Here is a 23428-nt window from a genome sequence, read left to right on the forward strand (position 1 = left end):
TTTCATTAACTTATGATTGCTCGAATGGAAATGGCAACCCAAATATTGAAAATGGTAAAAAATCGCAAATTTTCACGACTATATGTATGGAAAATATGCCAAAATTTGTAATCACTCGGATAAAGACAAACTCTCAAAATATATGTATTTAAATGTAAAGGAACGGAAAATCCATGTTAAATTTCTTTAGAATTTATAATTTTCAAGATAAGTGACATAAACAAAATTCCACAAATTTTTTGAAAATATACTTTTCACTGTATAACAAAAACACTAAAGATTGCATAGCAGTTATTATACTACCATTCGATTCAGTCTAAAATTCTTTATAAGTTCTGTAATTTTCATTAACTTATGGTTGCTCGAATGGAAATGGCAACACAAATATTGAAAATGGTAAAAAATCGCAAATTTTCACGACTATATGTATGGAAAATATGCCAAAATGTATAATCACTCGGATAAAGACAAACTGTCAAAATGTATGTATTTAAATGTAAAGGAACGGAAAATCCATGTTAAATTTCTTTAGAATTTATAATTTTCAAGATAAGTGACATAAACAAAATTCCACAAATTTTTTGAAAATATACTTTTCACTGTATAACAAAAACACTAAAGATTGCATAGCAGTTATTATACTACCATTCGATTCAGTCTAAAATTCTTTATAAGTTCTGTAATTTTAATTAACTTATAACTGCTCGAATGTAAATGGCAACCTAAATATTGAAAATGGCAAAAAATCGCAAATTTTCACGACTATATGTATGGAAAATATGCCAAAATTTATAATCACTCGGATAAAGACAAAACTCTCAAAATATATGTATTTAAATGTAAAAGAATCGAAAATGGATGTTAAATAGCTTTAGAATTTATAATTTTCAAGATAAGTGACATAAATAAAATTCCACAAATTTTTTGAAAATATACCTTTCACTGTATAACAAAAACACTAAAGATTGCATAGCAGTTATTATAGTACCATTCGATTCAGTCTAAAATTCTTTATAAGTTCTGTAATTTTCATTAACTTATGATTGCTCGAATGGAAATGGCAACCCAAATATTGAAAATGGTAAAAAATCGCAAATTTTCACGACTATATGTATGGAAAATATGCCAAAATTTATAATCACTCGGATAAAGACAAACTGTCAAAATGTATGTATTTAAATGTAAAGGAACGGAAAATCCATGTTAAATTTCTTTAGAATTTATAATTTTCAAGATAAGTGACATAAACAAAATTCCACAAATTTTTTGAAAATATACTTTTCACTGTATAACAAAAACACTAAAGATTGCATAGCAGTTATTATACTACCATTCGATTCAGTCTAAAATTCTTTATAAGTTCTGTAATTTTCATTAACTTATGGTTGCTCGAATGGAAATGGCAACACAAATATTGAAAATGGTAAAAAATCGCAAATTTTCACGACTATATGTATGGAAAATATGCCAAAATGTATAATCACTCGGATAAAGACAAACTGTCAAAATGTATGTATTTAAATGTAAAGGAACGGAAAATCCATGTTAAATTTCTTTAGAATTTATAATTTTCAAGATAAGTGACATAAACAAAATTCCACAAATTTTTTGAAAATATACTTTTCACTGTATAACAAAAATACTAAAGATTGCATAGCAGTTATTATACTACCATTCGATTCAGTCTAAAATTCTTTATAAGTTCTGTAATTTTAATTAACTTATAACTGCTCGAATGTAAATGGCAACCTAAATATTGAAAATGGCAAAAAATCGCAAATTTTCACGACTATATGTATGGAAAATATGCCAAAATTTATAATTACTCGGATAAAGACAGGATAAAGACTCAAAATATATGTATTTAAATGTAAAAGAATCGAAAATGGATGTTAAATAGCTTTAGAATTTATAATTTTCAAGATAAGTGACATAAACAAAATTCCACAAATTTTTTGAAAATATACTTTTCACTGTATAACAAAAATACTAAAGATTGCATAGCAGTTATTATACTACCATTCGATTCAGTCTAAAATTCTTTATAAGTTCTGTAATTTTCATTAACTTATGATTGCTCGAATGGAAATGGCAACCCAAATATTGAAAATGGTAAAAAATCGCAAATTTTCACGACTATATGTATGGAAAATATGCCAAAATTTATAATCACTCGGATAAAGACAAACTGTCAAAATGTATGTATTTAAATGTAAAGGAACGGAAAATCCATGTTAAATTTCTTTAGAATTTATAATTTTCAAGATAAGTGACATAAACAAAATTCCACAAATTTTTTGAAAATATACTTTTCACTGTATAACAAAAATACTAAAGATTGCATAGCAGTTATTATACTACCATTCGATTCAGTCTAAAATTCTTTATAAGTTCTGTAATTTTCATTAACTTATGGTTGCTCGAATGGAAATGGCAACACAAATATTAAAAATGGTAAAAAATCGCAAATTTTCACGACTATATGTATGGAAAATATGCCAAAATGTATAATCACTCGGATAAAGACAAACTGTCAAAATGTATGTATTTAAATGTAAAGGAACGGAAAATCCATGTTAAATTTCTTTAGAATTTATAATTTTCAAGATAAGTGACATAAACAAAATTCCACAAATTTTTTGAAAATATACTTTTCACTGTATAACAAAAATACTAAAGATTGCATAGCAGTTATTATACTACCATTCGATTCAGTCTAAAATTCTTTATAAGTTCTGTAATTTTCATTAACTTATGATTGCTCGAATGGAAATGGCAACACAAATATTGAAAATGGTAAAAAATCGCAAATTTTCACGACTATATGTATGGAAAATATGCCAAAATGTATAATCACTCGGATAAAGACAAACTGTCAAAATGTATGTATTTAAATGTAAAGGAACGGAAAATCCATGTTAAATTTCTTTAGAATTTATAATTTTCAAGATAAGTGACATAAACAAAATTCCACAAATTTTTTGAAAATATACCTTTCACTGTATAACAAAAACACTAAAGATTGCATAGCAGTTATTATACTACCATTCGATTCAGTCTAAAATTCTTTATAAGTTCTGTAATTTTCATTAACTTATGGTTGCTCGAATGGAAATGGCAACACAAATATTGAAAATGGTAAAAAATCGCAAATTTTCACGACTATATGTATGGAAAATATGCCAAAATGTATAATCACTCGGATAAAGACAAACTGTCAAAATGTATGTATTTAAATGTAAAGGAACGGAAAATCCATGTTAAATTTCTTTAGAATTTATAATATTCAAGATAAATGACATAAACAAAATTCCACAAATTTTTTGAAAATATACTTTTCACTGTATAACAAAAACACTAAAGATTGCATAGCAGTTATTATACTACCATTCGATTCAGTCTAAAATTCTTTATAAGTTCTGTAATTTTCATTAACTTATGATTGCTCGAATGGAAATGGCAACCCAAATATTGAAAATGGTAAAAAATCGCAAATTTTCACGACTATATGTATGGAAAATATGCCAAAATTTGTAATCACTCGGATAAAGACAAAACTCTCAAAATATATGAATTTATATGTAAAGGAACGGAAAATCCATGTTATATTTCTTTAGAATTTATAATTTTCAAGATAAGTGACATAAACAAAATTCCACAAATTTTTTGAAAATATACTTTTTACTGTATAACGAACACTAAAGATTGCATAGCAGTTATTATACTACCATTCGATTCAGTCTAAAATTCTTTGTAAGTTCTATAATTTTCATTAACTTATGATTGCTCGAATGGAAATGGCAACCCAAATATTGAAAATGGTAAAAAATCGCAAATTTTCACGACTATATGTATGGAAAATATGCCAAAATTTGTAATCACTCGGATAAAGACAAAACTCTCAAAATATATGTATTTAAATGTAAAGGAACGGAAAATCCATGTTAAATTTCTTTAGAATTTATAATTTTCAAGATAAGTGACATAAACAAAATTCCACAAATTTTTTGAAAATATACTTTTCACTGTATAACAAAAATACTAAAGATTGCATAACAGTTATTATACTACCATTCGATTCAGTCTAAAATTCTTTATAAGTTCTGTAATTTTCATTAACTTATGATTGCTCGAATGGAAATGGCAACCCAAATATTGAAAATGGTAAAAAATCGCAAATTTTCACGACTATATGTATGGAAAATATGCCAAAATGTATAATCACTCGGATAAAGACAAACTGTCAAAATGTATGTATTTAAATGTAAAGGAACGGAAAATCCATGTTAAATTTCTTTAGAATTTATAATTTTCAAGATAAGTGACATAAACAAAATTCCACAAATTTTTTGAAAATATACTTTTCACTGTATAACAAAAACACTAAAGATTGCATAGCAGTTATTATACTACCATTCGATTCAGTCTAAAATTCTTTATAAGTTCTGTAATTTTCATTAACTTATGATTGCTCGAATGGAAATGGCAACCCAAATATTGAAAATGGTAAAAAATCGCAAATTTTCACGACTATATGTATGGAAAATATGCCAAAATTTATAATCACTCGGATAAAGACAAAACTCTCAAAATATATGTATTTAAATGTAAAGGAACGGAAAATCCATGTTAAATTTCTTTAGAATTTATAATTTTCAAGATAAGTGACATAAACAAAATTCCACAAATTTTTTGAAAATATACTTTTTACTGTATAACGAACACTAAAGATTGCATAGCAGTTATTATACTACCATTCGATTCAGTCTAAAATTCTTTATAAGTTCTGTAATTTTCATTAACTTATGATTGCTCGAATGGAAATGGCAACCCAAATATTGAAAATGGTAAAAAATCGCAAATTTTCACGACTATATGTATGGAAAATATGCCAAAATTTATAATCACTCGGATAAAGACAAAACTCTCAAAATATATGTATTTAAATGTAAAGGAACGGAAAATCCATGTTAAATTTCTTTAGAATTTATAATTTTCAAGATAAGTGACATAAACAAAATTCCACAAATTTTTTGAAAATATACTTTTTACTGTATAACGAACACTAAAGATTGCATAGCAGTTATTATACTACCATTCGATTCAGTCTAAAATTCTTTATAAGTTCTGTAATTTTCATTAACTTATGATTGCTCGAATGGAAATGGCAACCCAAATATTGAAAATGGTAAAAAATCGCAAATTTTCACGACTATATGTATGGAAAATATGCCAAAATTTGTAATCACTCGGATAAAGACAAAACTCTCAAAATATATGTATTTAAATGTAAAGGAACGGAAAATTCATGTTAAATTTCTTTAGAATTTATAATTTTCAAGATAAGTGACATAAACAAAATTCCACAAATTTTTTGAAAATATACTTTTCACTGTATAACAAAAATACTAAAGATTGCATAACAGTTATTATACTACCATTCGATTCAGTCTAAAATTCTTTATAAGTTCTGTAATTTTCATTAACTTATGATTGCTCGAATGTAAATGGCAACCCAAATATTGAAAATGGCAAAAAATGTCAAAATTTGTAATCGCTCGGATAAGGACATAACTCTCAAAATATAAGTATTTCAGGGTGAAGGACCCGAAAATTTACGTTAAAATGCTTTAAAATTTATGATTTTCAAGATACGTGACATAAAATTATATCAACTGGCATTTTGAAAACTTATATTTTCATTGGATAACTTGAAAAGTACAGGTGATAAAAAAGCTACTGTACCACCATTTGACTCATCGTAAAATTCTTATTATTCTTGTGATTTTCATTAAACTGGAATTGTTGAACCGCACATTAGAGACAGTAGAAACATTGAAAATGGCAAAAAATTTCAAAATTGTACAACTATATATGCTGATTCGATTTTATCTAAGATTATTTGCAATTCTTGTAATTTTCATTAACATACGATTATTTAAAGGTATATGATAGCAAAAAGCAGGATACTGGAAATATACACAATATGTACTGAGAAAAGGCGAACATTTCGTTACTTCTTTTATAAAAAAAGATAAAAATTTTCAAATGTATGTGGGGTGAAATAAATCATCAAATCTCTAATATATATCAAAAAATAATTAAAAATCTATCTCTATCTTGACCTTTAGAACAATTTACAGTGAACTAGAGCATTTTGCAACTATTTCTAGTTAAATTACAGAGAATTGAACCTATCATTGATTTATTCTATGCGCTCGCGCTTTCTTTCTGTATAATTATAATGTGTAGCTCCCCCTGTTCTATCCGCCTGAACCGGAAGGTTAGCCAAGGCCCTCCAATTCTACATTTAGAGAAAATTGCCGTCTGTTAGGTCGATACTGAAGCAATTTCTACTGTCTATGTGTATTAAAAGACGAAGAACGTGTATTCAAGCATTCGAAGATCTATTATGCTATTAAATTAATAAATTACTGGTTTTTAAAATATGGGAGATTAATTATTTTCACTTATTTAAGGAATATCAATCATACATATTTGCATACTATTGAATTCTGATTATAATGCTAGTAAGTTTTTTAATTGGCCATATCGTTTAAAATCACACTAATTTTAGTAACTGCCGGTTTTCTGATCACTTAAAAAAGATATTTAAACCTTATAAATACATTGGCTGATAGAAATTATCCTTAGATCAATACTTAGGTCCATTTGGACCTATGGTATTGAATTGTGGGGTATTACTAGCAAGTCTAACATATAGATCCTCCAGAGGTTCCAGAATAAAGTGTTGCGAGTCATCGTCGATGCCCCATATTACGTGTCCAACAAACTGATTCAGCGCGATATCCCCAAAGAACCCATAACGAGTGTGATTTGGAGTGTTAGTGCGAAGTAATTTATTTTTTTAGAGGAACTATTTTATACAGAGGCTCATGGATGGAGCCAAGCGTGGAGAGTGCAGTTCCCATTGAAATGATTTAAACTGACTGGTTTTGCTGTATGAGATGGTGCGTTGTCATGCCGCAATCTTGTTTTTGAGCGTATTGTGGAGGTTTATCTATGAATGCACAGTTTAAATTAATAATTTTTTCTCCGTAGCGATCAGTGTTCACTGTTCAACTTGGTTTCATCAGACATAGAGCATAGTCTTACGACCAATGCGATGTAGCCTTACAGTCGATGGGCCCGCTTTTTATTTAACATTCAACTTTTTTGAGAGTTCTTTTTGAGTTTATGTTGAGTCTTCATCCAGTAACTCTTGCAATCCTGCATTTGAAAACGTTTTGAGCCTTTTTGATTTGTTAAAATCACGTTTCACATATTATTATGGATGAAGCATGTTCTACGTAAGTTTCTATCAGCAAAGAATGACTTCCAGCAGCTTTTTTCCAAAAATTATAAATCTACTATGTGACCTGGTGAACAATAGCCACTTCGTTGAATGTTTCGTGAATTCTCGAGTGCTTACTGGCAGATGTTTTATCTGATAACTATATTACAATGCATTTTTGAATATTTTTACTAAAACCGTTTTTCTGTTAAGGAATCGTTCTTAGTTCTTGGACAATAGTTCGTTTCATTACTTGATTTCGATCAAAACTTAATTTCCGCATCTGGATTTATCATAAGAGAAATTTGTAAGAATTGATAATCTGCATCATTAGTTTAATGTCACTAGAATAAAATGACATATATACCAAATCATAACATTACATATTTTATTGCTAGCGAAATCTGTTAAAAAACTAGAAAGTAGATACCGACACACCTGGTAGCGAAGTGATCTTCTATATGTCATGGAAATAATAATTATCATAAGAAACACTTATTATCCGTAACAAAATAAAAAACTCTACTAAACCTGTCTATATAAAATTTATATAAATAAAAGTAATATATTAAACATTTTAAAAACTGCTAATAATATATTCAATGGAACATATCTCTTTATATAAATCATGGTATAAAGGCTAATTTCAATTAATTAACAAATTAGATGCGAATCGTTTTATATCCAATCGAAAACTGTTCAGAAATAATAATCAGATACTAATCGCTTCACACCTCGTATGTAAATAATACAGTGGTCAAGTGATCATTTGTTCGTAAGCATGTTTAGAAGTCAATAAATGTTCGATAACAGTTGATGGTACTTCATCACGCAATTGATTCACGATGACACACGATACAGCTTAATATCTACATTACGTGCCATCGGCTGATGTTGAGAAAATCGAAATAAATATTGACACTGTTAAAAGCTTATTAGTTCGTTGTTGGTAACAGGTTTTTTTTTATCATGTTTCAACGCTGACCTACCCCAAGAGCTTAATTTGTACCCCTCAAATAAATATAGATAACGGTTGTATTATTTTAATGTTTTTATTATATAATTGGACTAGATACGATTAGTGTAATGTTAATTTACAAATTAATTTGAAACAAACAAAATTTTCACATCATTTGACAAATTAGAGTACCGCCTATTAAAAATGATTAAAATGAATGTGTTCGACGCAATGATGAAAAAGCTGAGTTATTCACAGAATGTATTCCAACCGAATGAGCAGGACAGCAGGAGCAGGAGCGAACAGGTCAATTGAAAAGAGCCCGGCCTACATTTAGTAAAACACATTTTTTGGCAAAAATAGTTTTTTTATTCAACATTATTCCCTTCAAGAGTAATACATTGATTATAGCGACCCTCCAACTTTTCGATACCATTTTTGTAGTACGATTTGTCCTTTGCTTCAAAATAGGCCTCAGTTTCGGCGATGACCTCTTCATTCGACGAAAATTTCTTCCCACTAAGCATTCTTTTGAGATCTGAGAACAGGAAATAGTCGTTGGGGGTCAGATCTGGAGAATACGGTAGATGAGGAAGCAATTCGAAGCCCAATTCATGGATTTTTGCAATCGTTTTCACTGACTTGTGACACGGTGCATTGTCTTGGTGAAGCAGCACTTTCTTTTTCTTCGAATGCGGCCGTTTTTCGGCGATTTCATCTTTCAAATGGTTCAATAACGCTATGTAATAATAGCTGTTGATGGTCCGTCCTTTTTAAAGGTAGTCAATGAAAATTATTCCACGCGCATCTCAAAATATAGACTTAACCTTGCCAGCCGACGTTTGCGTTTTCTCACGCTTTTGAGCGGGTTCATCGTGTGCAGTTAACTCGGATGAGTATCGATTGGACTTCGGAGTGAAATGATTTTATTCACTGTCACAGATCGACGGAAAAATACGGGTTTATTACGCTTGATCATCTTCAAACACAGCTCCTAATGATCAACTCGTCGTTGTTTTTGGTTAAAAGTGAGCTCGCGCGGCACCCACTTTGCACAGAGCTTTCTCCTACCCAAATATTCGTGAATGATATTATGTACACGTTTAGTTGATATCTTTAAAGTGTCTGCTATTTCATTCAATTTCAATTTATGGACATTCAAAATGGGCTCTTTTGGGCGTCTACTGCGTTCATCGTCTTCGGTGCTCATTTCACCTCGTCTAAACTTAACATACCAATACTTGATGGTTGATTTTCCTGAGGCAGTGTCCGGAAACTCGGCGTCAAGCCAAGTTTTTGCTTCAACTGTATTTCTTTCCTTCAAAAAGCAATATTTTATCAACACGCGAAATTCCTTTTTATCCATTTTTTTCACAATAACAAAAGTTGCTTCACGCAAAATGCCATAATTCGCAAACTAATGCTCTGACAGCTGTCAAATTTATACACGCATCTTTTGAGGGTTAGGGCTAACTAGAAAACATATGGATTTAAATTTAGTAGCGCCATCTATGTGTCAGACCGGGGACTTTTCAATAGACCTATTATGTACAAAATAAATTCGAACAGACTATATATAAATTTTTAACCAAGTTTCAGATTGTGCTGCAAGAGGTAGAATTATCATACCTAGATATTTTAATTCTTCTTAAATTACTGGCGCATACATTGGAGAGTATGTTGAATACCAATTAAAGCTGACCAATTAAAAAACCAATTAAAGTTTGCAGATTATTTTTCTTTTAACTAAATTATAATTATCGCTATTCAGATATTTGTTTAATAAAATAATTTAAATAAAATTTTACTAAATCTTTTATTATTTAAATCCCTTAAATTACGTTCGTTATTATAAACATTTTTTAATGTGAACTATTTGAATTGGTTCACAGTAGAGTATCTGTTATAATAATATTTTGTACTTGAAGAGATTGAATAAAAATAAGAAATATTTCATTATCTATTCAAAGGTGTTAATTATAAAGAGAAATTACCATTTAATATAAAATGTCATTATAATCATACAAAAATATATGTGGGAAACAATCAAGGATAATATTTTTTTAATTAAAATCAATTACATTGATGATTAGTTTATAATATATACCTATTAATTTTTCGAATAAATAATGACGATTTTCTTTTCCTAAGTATAAAAATATTGAACTGTAATTTAAGTCAATATAACCCATCGGAATTTGTTGAAAATGATGGAGTACCCACGACGATCTTCTTCTTTTTTTATCGTACAAGGCTAACCAAATTTAGATGTTTATTCAATGTCCTAATTGTTATTTATAACGCTGTTGGGAATTCGGTTCGTTTGTTCGGCTCCCCGTTTGAAACATACGAGCGATGCTTTATGCGCGTACTCATTATGCAAATGATCGGGAATTTATTAAAACGCCTTCTAGATTTATTCGGTAAACTAAATTGGTAAATGGTTGATATATGTGTATTAGTGGAGAGAGAGTGAGAGAGAGGAAACGTGAAACGACCGACGTCCAGTTTTAGTCATGGCTTAACGATCGTAACGATCGGTTGCTGTTGTTTCAATTATAAACTCCCGCGGTCATTAAAATCTCGCCTTCTTGATGGTTAAGTTTTGGGATCAAGATATCTCTTTTCATTTTTGTTCCTGAAGAAATCTTTGCCATATATATCACAACGCTTCATCATGGGAAAGACAGTATAATATGGTTCTTTACTAGTTTTTATTATTATTATTGGATTCTTGAATAAGTGTTCGCTATTTTAGAAACTATAGAATCACGAGTTATCAAGTGCAGTTTTTATTGCTAAATTTCTAAAAATAATCTATTAAGAATCAACAGTCTTTGAGTATAATACTACTAGTTTTTTTCTATTGAAAAACATACTCATATGATACATATTGTAACTAGTTTTTCACTGTCTAGTAGTTTTTATTTGTATTTATGTTTTATTGTTTTCTATGTATTATATCAGGGTAAATTTTTAATACGAACGAAATATTTGCGATTTAGATAGAGTTATATCAGTGTAACACTATTATTTTTGTCTTATAACCACTAAGTATTTATTAGTTATTAAGGAATTTTAAGAAATCACTTACCTTGAAAATAACTTTTTGTGCGTAAGTAGCTGACAGAAAGGCGTAGGATGGACAGTCTGTCAAGTTTCGACAGGATATTTTGCTCAAAGGGCAACAAACTGGCCAGGGTGTCTAGTTCGGCATTTAGTCGTTCGCGATGACGTTTGCTCGGGTTGCTCTTGGTAACACCATCTTTCGGAGTGGGTTTTAAACTGTAAAAAATAAATTTTGTTACATGAAAGTTAATCTAAATAAGGCGTTAAGTTAATCTAAATAAGGTTAATCTAATAAATAAATAAGGCGTAGGATCGACAGTCTGTCAAGTTTCGACAGGATATTTTGCTCAAAGGGCAACAAACTGGCCAGGGTGTCTAGTTCGGCATTTAGTCGTTCGCGATGACGTTTGGTAACACCATCTTTCGGAGTGGGTTTTAAACTGTAAAAAATAAATTTTGTTACATGAAAGTTAATCTAAATAGTTCCCTTTCGGTTTAATTAGGATTATTCCTAATTGTAATTAAGGTAGAGCTTGTAAAACAAGTTACACATCTACCATAGAGTATATATATATATATATATATATATATATATATATATATATATAAATTAAAAACTTAATCATTTTGAAGGGGTTCATTTACTTGAGATAAATGTATATTAGTTAAGATACCTATAATTAATATTTTGGCTTAAGGCTCCTTAACCGAGATAACCTTTTCAACAAAGATGTTAAAAAATACATCAATACAAAATAGTAGTATACAATTTGCAGATCGACAAGCTGAGCTTGATTTTATAGACAAGAGGTTGTCTTATTATATTGTTAATAGATCCTTAACTCCTCGATTTTACTATAATAAGAGCAGAGTAGTAATTTTGATATATATTATACATCTTATTTATTTGTCGCTGTTCTTTAAAGTATTACTTTTTGGTATGTTTTCTCCATTCTGTCCTATATTATACAATTTAACGGTTTTAATTATCCGCTCCATAATTTTCACAATAACATTGTAAAAAGAATTATAACTTGTCTCAATACATTTTTGCATTGAACAAGCAAGTAAAATATAAACAGACACAGACTTTCGGCTGTGCCGCTCTGCTTTCAAAATGAGGGAACGAAAAGATAGAAAATTTAATACATATTATTTAAATTGATAGCACTAAAGAAATATGAAAAAGGGAAAAAGCGCTATAGACAATTTTGATTATATTTGCCAGGATATATTTTATGTATTTAATTAGACTGCAGCCGTTCTTATATCCTCATTTAATTATTTTTTATTTAAATATTTATATTTCATTATTTTTTATTTATATTTTAACTTTATGATATTTTATAATATTTCTATTTATATAGAATTCTATTCAAATAAATTATTTTGAAAAATTTCATTTGGGTTTTATTTCAAATGTAATTGGTCATCAGAATGTGACTTCAGCGGTTGGTCACGTGATGCGTATGAAGTCCTCGACCAATGAAATGCTTTCCTATTAGAATATCTTCTTTACAGGTGATTGTAATGGTCATTTATATTATCCAATGATACTCAGACTCGAAATGACTCAGCGCCTTCCTGCTGAGACCACGCACAACAATTCTAAGCCGGCTTAGTGGCGCAGTGGTAAAGGCGTTAGGACGGTCCTCCTACTGTTGTGATAGCCGCGGGTTCGAATCCTGCTGGGGCATGGTCGTAAATTTATGTCTGTTATTGTTTAAAATTTGTGAATGTTCTAGGCAAGAGTGTAAAATCCGACAAGGAAAATGATCCCAATCACGCCAGTAACCAGGCTGGGTAAGACCGGATGTCTTCTGGAATCATCTCTAAAGTTGGTCACTCGTCAGTCGGTAGGCTTAATGCCGAGAACCGTGGTTCGGAGCCCACGTTAAACTTTAGGCCCAGTCCAGATAAACCCATAGTTGGTAAAAGAGTTTACGAAGTTGTCCATTATGCCTTAAAGCATAATTTAAGGTTACTAAATAACTCAGTACAACAAAACAACAGTTGATAATTAATGTTATAACTTAAGAGGGTACTAGTCATATCTAAGATATAATTAAAAAAGAGACAGAGTAAACAATTCTAGGTAGGAAATATAATTCATATATATCGAAATAAAAAATACGGTCAGTGCTGAGAAATGACAGTGACAGGGACACTTTCTATGCGAAAATAGATTTTTTGTAATTATTCGCTGTTATTCCATATTTTTTCACCATATAAACCTTTCCTGAACTTCCACAAATATTTCAAAACCAAATTTAGCCATATCGGTCAAGGCATTCTAGAGTTTCAGCCAGACTGATGGAAAAAAATTGTTTTTATATATGCAATAAATCTCAACTTGATCTAAAATCAAAGAGGTTAATCTATAATACAATTATAAAGCCAATTTGGACCTATGGGATGCAAATATGGGGTTGCACTAAAAATTCAAATCAGTTAGTCATACAGCGCTGTCAAAACAAGATTCTTCGATTGATTACCAATGCCTATCGCTATGTAACCAATGAAGAACTGCACGATGACCTGGAAATCAAATGGATTTGCGAAGTTGTGCAGGATTTCGCCTTGAAACACGAAAGAAGATAACTAAATCATTCTAACGTGGAAGCAATACAACTGCTGGACAGCGCACAGGATGTCAGGAGATTGAAACGAACAAAACCATACGAACTTGTGTGAACATTTGGTGTGTATTATTAGTGTAAACTATAGCTATAAGTTAATAATTAATAAATAATTGTAATTTTATAATTGAGGAATACATACTGATGTATTTTCTCGCACTCGTCTTGCTTGCTAATTAATCCAAGCACATAGGAAGAGTAGTAATAAATTAATTGTAATAATAATAATAATTAAGATTGTACTAAGCGTATCTAATAAAGATGTTATAAAAAAAATATATGCAATAAAGATTAAAAATAATGAAACGTTATTATATTTAGGTTATAAAACCCTAGATTAATTTTAATCAAAGCAGTGTATTATCGCGTAATCAAAATAATCAAGTGAAAAGAAAAACAACCCATGGAAAACGTATTAGGAGCGTTATTTATCTATATAATTAAATTCGTATTTACCGAAACAGAAACTGTGGTGGTGTTTTTTTTTTTTTGGTCGACGGGGAAACCTTAAGGTTATCAAACCAGATTTATGAATAATTCATGGCGGACCTTTTAGAAATTGCGCACTAAATCATCAAAATTAGAGTTGATTTATTGGCCGAAAAACTAATTTATTCAAATCATACCTTATGGTAACCGGTGCCGCATTGAGGAATAATAAAATCGTCGAAATATAAGGAAAAGAGACAGAATTTCAGGGCTATTCCATTAGTATTAGTATCCTGCAGATACTTCCGATTCGTTCTTTGTTGATAGGATGGATTGCATTTGAATTTTGATACTTAAATACTACATTAGAAAATTATTAAAATTTATTGGCACAATATTTATTCATTGCTGTAAGGTCATATATAATGATATTTTTTGATGGTCAATAGAACATTGTTTTATACAATATATAAAGGTAGCGTCATTAATTTCTTAGTCAAAAGCTTTAGAGAACCATATTTGGATTCCAAGTTAATTGAAAATAAAGATAGAATAGGCTGAATTTATGAGTGAAAACTCTTTTGAGATCTGAGAACAGGAAATAGTCACTGGTTGTCAGATCTGGAGAATTCGGTGGATGAGGAAGCAATTCGAAGGCCAATTCATGGATTTGTGCAATCGTTTTCACTGACTTGTGACACGGTGCATTGTCTTGGTGAAGCAGCACTTTATTTTTCTTCGAATGCGGCCGTTTTTCGGCGATTTCGTCCTTCAAATTTTTCAATTCCCAATAATGCTATGTCTATATTATATAGACATAAGAAATACTTATTGCCAATAGGGCAGATTGTGGAATCACAAAGAGTAATAAAAAAAGCTATGTAATAGTTGCTGTTGATGCTCCTTCCTTTTTCAAGGTAGTCAATGAAAATTATTCCATGCGCATCCCAAAATACAGACGCCATAAACTTGCCAGCCGACTGTTGCGTTTTCCCTTGCTTTGGAGCGGGTTCATGGTGTGCAGTCAACTCGGATGACTGTCGATTGGACTTCGGAATGAAATGATGGAGCCATGTTTCATCCACTATCACATATCGACGCAAAAACACGGGTTTATTACGCTTGATCATCTTCAAACACTGCTCCGAATCATCAACTCGTCGTTGTCTTTGTTCAAAAGTGAGCTCGCGCGGCATCCACTTTGCATAGAGCTTTCTCATACCCAAATATTCGTGAATGATATGATGTACACATTCAGTTGATATCTTTAGAATTTATGAGTGAAAAAGCCATGGAGCGCAGTGAACAATGAGGGAATATAAAAATAACATAACACCAAACATTAATTTTTTAAATTTATTATAATTTATTTGAAGTAATAATTATTTATATCATTAATTCATTACATAATATTAATCTCTTAATGCTACAGCGTAAATTTTTTTTTGTTAGCCTTTCTTTGTTTTGTTGTTGACGCAATTGCGCCATTCTCACACGCGCTCCAATATTTTCTTCCTGAACTTGTTCGTCCATTCTTTAGGCTCTTCTAATTCGAATGCTTCTAGATTTATTTGTATCACAGCTCAAATTGGCCCCTTTACGTTTTGTTGGCATTGTTCACTGTACAATACAAAACACACATAAATAGAACTGATTGAATTATTTAATGATGCAAATTATTATATTAATAATTTATTTTATCTTCGATTACATTGAATATACATGTAAATATTAGATATTTTCACGAAAGCGAAAATTTTAATTTTCTTAATTATGTCGAAAATAGATATTGTTAGAAATAATGAAAAAAAAAATTGAAAATTAGAGCTATAAGTAAACACAAAAAAAAGTACCAAGAAGCTTTCACCGAACTCGTTTTTCACCCTTCCCAACAATATTTTATAGTTTATTCAATAGCCGTTGTTTTGTGGGAATTCGTGACACGTGTTGAGTATTTTATCCATAACATATATTCAATAAATCACTTAATTAACTAATCGTGCGAATTACATATATACAAATTACATATTACTGAATTACATATATATAATAAATTTATTCCATTATTCCGTTCTCTTTTTCACGCTTGTCATTTGCCAATTTAAAATTATTTAAAATGAACTGATGTACAGCACAGAAAATCAAACAATGACCTCCGTCCTCTTTCAAAATTAGTGCGGGAAGGAATACGTATAGTCTATTCAAAATTTTTTTAGTAATGCGTCTTGGATATTTACGACGTCGAAACATTACAATGTTGCCAAATCAAATCTGAGTTTTAGTTCAATTTGTTCAATTCAAAACATTAAGAACACAGGTATAATAGTTTCTAGGTTAGATTTGTTTTGTTTACATTGAACTTTTTCCACACCACCCATGAGGTAGAGTTTCTAGGCGCGTTTTTTATGTAGTGGTATTCCCCTGGAGGCCCAATCCACCTAATTAACAATTGTATATCTTAGAAACGTATTTTACTTTCATTCGAGAGCATATCCACTTTTTTACGTTTAGTTCTTGCGTCCTTCGATGGTGTGTTTACTTATCAAGTCATCTTGGTATCACTGTATATTTTATTTCTTCTGCTACTATCTGTGTACGCCTGTTGTCACGAATAGGCAAACAGAAGAAGTCTTTTTACAGAAGTAGTAATGATTATTTTCAGTCGTTATTTTTTTTACTATTTTTTGTTAGATCGATTGTTTTGCGACTATCGACTGTTTCGACTATTTTCTGTCCATAGTTCCCAATGCTATTTAAATGTAATAATAGCACTAAATAGTCGATTGCGAAAAGCTGTTGCTGAAGCGCGTAGTTAAAATAGCGGCGTGAAATAATGGTCAGGGTATGATTCCAAAAGTTCAGGCCAGATCATGTGGAAGACAGGAAGAAGTTTAAAGACGCGTAATTGGAGTAGCAGCTGCACGAAGATTATTGCCTAACTCAGCAAGAAATTGCCACTCATTAAATGGAACTCAAAAAATACAGCACTAAAATTTAAAAATTGGAGGCGATACTTGATGGATGAAAACCATGATGCTCCAAAAACATTCCTAATATTTCAGAAATATTGCACAAAATGTAAAAACATTCCTAGCTAAAACTCAGGCAGTTAAACGTCAACTTGCTCATGTAGATTATTGAAAAAAAAATGCGATCCGTATAGCCCTCATTACTTTGTAGTTAAGCCATTCATGAATAATTCATAGGCCACGAAAATGACTTGTTATTTTTTGATAAAACCATAAGAATAAGTCGCTGAAACTCACTATCGTAAGGTCGACCGAAGGGAGAGCTGTTATCGCATATTTTAACGGTTTGGTTCACATACTAAAAATATATTTAGTTTACGATTTTAATGATATTTTAATGTACATTCTAACTAAAATAATCTGCATAATAAAGGCGAACAAGTAATGAGAACTATGAATATATGAATTGTGGTTTTCCAGTAGAATGAATGGATTTTCATAAGACAATAATTCGCACTTGAATAAGATTGAATTTATTATTTATTATTAACATTTCTGTGCATACAAATTCAGTTTTGACGAGTGGAAGAGTTACCTACAGGATTGAGTCGAATTTCTAACATAATATTGCCTTTTAGTACATTTAAAACATTTCTTTTTTATGTACTTTTACATTTTTAATGAAATTTTATAGATATAACCTCTGCAATGTTTTAATTAGATAGAATTAGAGATAAAAGTATTTGAATGGCAACGTAGGACAAAAGTCCCGCTACCGTTTTGTTGCCTATAACTTTGCTCAAAGAAAAGATGAGTAAGGTTGGTTTCGTTGTTTGTTTTCCATTAGGATTGAAAAATTATATCAGCTAAATGGTAACCGCGATTCCCTATGCAACTTTCGGCATTTTTCATGACCTGCTGCAACATCTGAGGCTGAATTTTTTTTATTTTGTGACGAATATCTTCTTTAAGATGTTGAATAATTTGGGGTTTATTCACATTATTTTTTTATTTTAAAAAACCCCATAAGAAAATGTCTGATGCTGATAAATCCGGAGATCTGGCTGGCCGTGCTAAATCGCCACTTCGCCAAATTAGTCTTCGTGGACGCCATTCAATAATTGAATTGTTGAATGAGCTGTGTGTGCTGTTACCCGATCTTGCTGAAACCACAGGTCCTCTAGTCCTTGCTCTTCCATTTCAGGCACAAGACTATTTTGAATCAAGTCTTAGTACCGTTCGGCAGTTACAGTAACTGCAACACCTTGATAATTTTCAAAAAAATAGGGACCAATGATGTTTCCGGCATGAATTCCACACCATACAGTTGTTTTTAGTAGATGCTATGATGTTTCATGAATTAATTGAGGATTCTATGTTCCCAAAACCGACTGTTCTGTTTATTGGTGGCCACTGAGATGAAAATGGGCTTCACGCTCATTATCAATGTAGAAGAAAAATCTTCAACTTCACCAGACAACCTTAGGATTGCTGTATGTAGAATACTGTACTCAACTTGTTAGAACTTTTTCAAATCAGTTTTTGAAATTCACCTTAAGCTGCGTGCAGAAATGTGTAACTGGGAATCACGTCTCCGAACTGATATTTCTGGAGACTCTGCAACACTATCGCGCACCAGAGCCTAATTTTCAGCGTTACGAGACATCCGTTGTCTTCCAGAACGAGGCCTGTCTGCTGTCGTACGGTACTGTCGAAACTTCGCATGTAAACGATAAATTGTTGTTTTTTGAGGCACTGGACGATTAGAATATTTTTGACGCAATTTCCGCTGATGGCAATAATGGAACGACAAATATTGTTACTAATTCTGCTCGTTCTTGTGGCGTATATTTATCCATAATAAAATTTGGACGTCTAGACCATACAATGGTTAAAGCAAAACTGAGCTAAACGTCACATACCCAAGATGGCGCGCAATCGAAATTGTAGCGAAACTTTTACCCCACCAACAAGGAAAACTAAAAACCAATATATGTTCGTTAGTCCCGCTAATTATCGAGATTGAGTTACTGCAAAAGATTTATAAAAATTTCGAAAATATATAAAACATATTTATAAAGATAAAACCAAAAAACTGAGATCCTAGAGAAAGACATACTAAATGTACAAATAAGTATTTTGTAATTTTAAAACTGTAGCAAATTTAGATAAAACCAATTGCTTATTACTGTTAATTTATTCGATTGCTATAATTACTATAACCTTGCCTAAATCTAACATTTCAAAGAAATAATCTATATATTATAAGATAATAAACGTTATCTCTTTATTATTACTGTTATTTAAGACGAATTGAAAAGTGTACGCCGTTCAGAATCCCGAAATAAAAATGTAAACACTCATTATCTTTTGGGTGGTAGAGAGTTAAATGCTAGCGTTAAACATAATATACAAAATGTAATTATGGAACATTAGTCTTGTTACGTAAAAAGAAAAAACGATCTGTCCCTTCGGGCCGTGTGTACAGAAAAGGCTCTTAGCTCTGTGCATAATCGCTGCGAAGGTACATAAACGCAGCCACGTTAATCGAATTTCTTTTGTTCTGTTATACTGTTCTAATATCAACGTAACAAGGTGTAACAGAAATGATCTTATTATTTAGATTTACTTAGATTTGTATGCCCTAGGTTTAGGTTTTTTCTAGTAATAGATTTTAATTTTAAATTATTAGGAGGTAATAATCTAATAAGATTGAAATAAGCCTTTCTTGAATGCGTATCTTGCCAAATCCTCTTTTTTTTTTTTATTTAATACTCTCCACGTTATTCTACAATCTGCCCAGAGGGCAATAAGTATTTGTTATGTTTACATTATATATAGGTGCATAAAATACTATTTTAATTAATTAGTCTTATTCCAAAGTTTATATATGTCCAATAATCAGATCGGATGGTGTTAGACGCTTTAGTATACGAACTTCACCGTCATTTCGCATATTTAGCTGATTAACGAATCCATTGGGATGCATTAACACTCTTTCGAAGTACTTCACACAAACCCGTTGAATTGCACTCGTTATTGGTTCTAGAGGCATATCGCGTTGTATCACTTCATTTGAAACATAGTATGGAGCATCAACAATGGCACGCAACATTTTATTTTGGTACCGTTGTATGATGGATATATTAGAATTGCTAGCGGTTCCCCATAGTTCGATTCCTTATGAGCAGATCATTCCTTTGTACGGCTTCGAAACTTGGACACTGTTACAGTCTGACATCTGTAAGCTTGAGGTCTTTCAAATGCAATTCTTAAAGCAAATTCTGCATGTTTCTCTCGATGGTCATGATAGAAATGAAGTCATCAATTTAAGACGCGGTAATCAGTGCAGAGTTGAGGAACATCGCCACAGACGTGTTGAGTGAACACTGAACAAATTTCTCCCAGATTTTTGTCGAGTAATCGATTCTTTGAACATTTCCCATAATTACTTTTAAATACAAATTTAACACAAATCTAATAGCTCATTTTGAAAAATTATTTAACGTCAATAGTAAACCCACACAAGAATTAAATAAAAACGAACCTAGATGTATAATTATTTCGACAATATGAACAGACAGATGGTTATATCGTCTTATTTTCTCTCTCAAAGAAGGAAAAGCAACGGCGACGTGAAAGATCACATTCGACAGATAAATTATTTAAACATTCTGAAAGTATACAGTCTATAATTTCGCACGTCGATCTAACTGATAGACAGATAGTTGTTAAAATAATTAAAGAAATTATCCGACCAACTTTCGAAAGATTTTGCTTTCGATACCACAAAGAAAATTACCGATGATTCTATAATATGCGGTTTCTACAAGGATTCGAGAATAATTAACAAATAATCAACGTTAATTTAGTTGTAACCGTTTATATTTAATATAAATAATGATGTTGATATTTTTCTTTTTATAATATATTTTGAGCAACGGTTATTTAATAATTATCTGTGAGATTATTATTTAATATACATGTCCTTTTTTATAGTAACAATAGATCTAACAACAAGTTGCAGTTGTATTGAGTTTTCAACGCATTTAGATCACTAATCATTGAACTCATGTCATCAAAACGTTTAATATATTGCCTATTGAAATTTGCCAGACAGTATTTTCCTTCTAATTTTATTTTTGAAAGTCTTGTCTGAAAGGTTCGAACCAAATCAGCTTACAAAATTCGCCTGGTTGTCAATTGTTTGCAACATTTTTCAAAACATTAGTGATTATAATTACAGGTTATTGAAATCAGTCTTGAAATTATCCATAATAAACTATGGATATGCAGCCCTTTGACGGATATAGAAGAAATATTATACATTATTGGGAAACATAGAATTTAAATGCTGTAAAGATAATCCACGAAAAGGTTTAATGTAGCTTCCAGATGTCACCTTTGGAGGATTACAATGTTTAGAACCTTATAATAATGGCAAGGAGGCCTTGTTACTTTAATTTATGTGTTTAGAGAATATTTAAAAATGGAATATTGGGCCAGTCAAGACAACATGATAATAAAAATATTATAAAGGCAACAAAACTTGACGGAGAAATAGAGGGTAAATATTAGAATAACATTTGACTAGGTTCTGTTAGTCATCATGTTTTATAATAATTCATTGCAAATATATTGTTCTTCATGCTGGAAACAGGAATGGTTTCATTACTAGCACAGAGTTAGTGTTTTTCTGCAAGTTCAATGGCGCCTACCATGGAGAAATGAATCATAATATCGCTTTGATTGAATCATATCAGTTTTTAAAGAACTAGAATAAACCACACCATACCATACTACACTCGTGGAAAAGACTCTAACAGGTTGATGTGGACAGTTGATTGTGCGTAAAAAGTGAAATATTTTAAATTGTTACTCGATAAATATAAATAAAACGTTTTTTATATAATTTATGTTTTAGAAATAGGCGTGGAAAATGATCAATAGTACATCAGGCTAAACAATATATTCAATACAATGCAATATCATCTTTTGTTTGGATGAACTCCATCAGATATACTGAAGAAGAAATATATAAGTGGTGAAATAGTGGTACAGAGATTGGGCAACAAGTGTTAGATATATTGCAGAATAGTTATTGACTTGAATAAAGACTCAGAAATTGACAATGACTGAATGAAACTTTTTGAATATGAGAATATTATAATCTGTTGCTGACAATTACCAAGGCAGGGTAATGAAAGTGCAAGTAACTATATACTACTAGTACTGACTCTATAACTATATTTATATAAATAATAAAAAATAACTGAATGATAACGATGAGTTGATGATTCGGAGCAGTGTCCGAAGATGATCAAGCGTAATAAACCCGAGTTTTTGCATCGATATGTGACAATGGATGAAACGGCTCCATCATATCACTCCGAAGTCCAATCGCCAGTCATCCGAGTGGACTGCACATAATGAACCCGCTCCAAAGCGTGGGAAAACGCAACAGTCGGCTGTCAAGGTTATGGCGTCTGTATTTTGGGATGCGCATGGAATAATTCTCATTGAATACCCTGAAAAAGGAAAGACCACCAACAGCGACTATTACATAGCGTTATTGGACCGTCTAAAGGACGAAATCGTCGAAAAACAGCCGCATTTTAAGAAAAAGAAAGTGCTGCTTCACTAAGACAATGCACCTTGTCACAAGTCAGTAAAACCGATGGCCAAAATACTCGCATTGAGCTTCGAATTGCTTCCTCATCCACCGTATTCTCCAGATCTGGCCCCCAGCGACTATTTCCTGTTCTCACGTCTCAAAAGAATGCTCGCTGGGAAGAAATTTTTGTCGAATGAAGAGGTGATCGCCGAAAATGAGACCTATTTTGAAGCAAAGGACAAATCGTACTACAAAAATGGTATCGAAAAGTTGGGGGTCGCTATAATCAGTGTATCACCCTTGAAGGGAATTATGTTGATTAAAGAAAACTAATTTTGTTAAAAAATGTGTTTTATAATGGTAGGCCACCAATGATGTTTTACCATATTTTGTGTATGTTAACACTACCGTGGACACTGTAGTTAGTAGGAACGTTTAACAATCATAGAGAGATCA

The 23428-nt window shown here is 31.1% G+C and overlaps 1 protein-coding gene across 1 annotated transcript in view; it reads right to left on the reverse strand.

Moving 5' to 3' along the window:
• Positions 1 to 23428, reverse strand: part of ss (aryl hydrocarbon receptor spineless) — a 176331-nt gene that overhangs the window by 92450 nt on the left and 60453 nt on the right. Inside the window, exon 3 of the mRNA XM_076403670.1 lies at positions 11347 to 11537. Within this exon, the coding sequence (XP_076259785.1) occupies positions 11347 to 11537 (191 nt within the window). The remainder of the gene's footprint in view (positions 1 to 11346; positions 11538 to 23428) is intronic.

This window comes from Rhynchophorus ferrugineus, unplaced genomic scaffold, assembly GCF_030347505.1.
Source record: "Rhynchophorus ferrugineus isolate W39M unplaced genomic scaffold, kcgeb_rfMv2 rfM4, whole genome shotgun sequence".
Lineage (NCBI taxonomy): Eukaryota > Metazoa > Arthropoda > Insecta > Coleoptera > Curculionidae > Rhynchophorus > Rhynchophorus ferrugineus.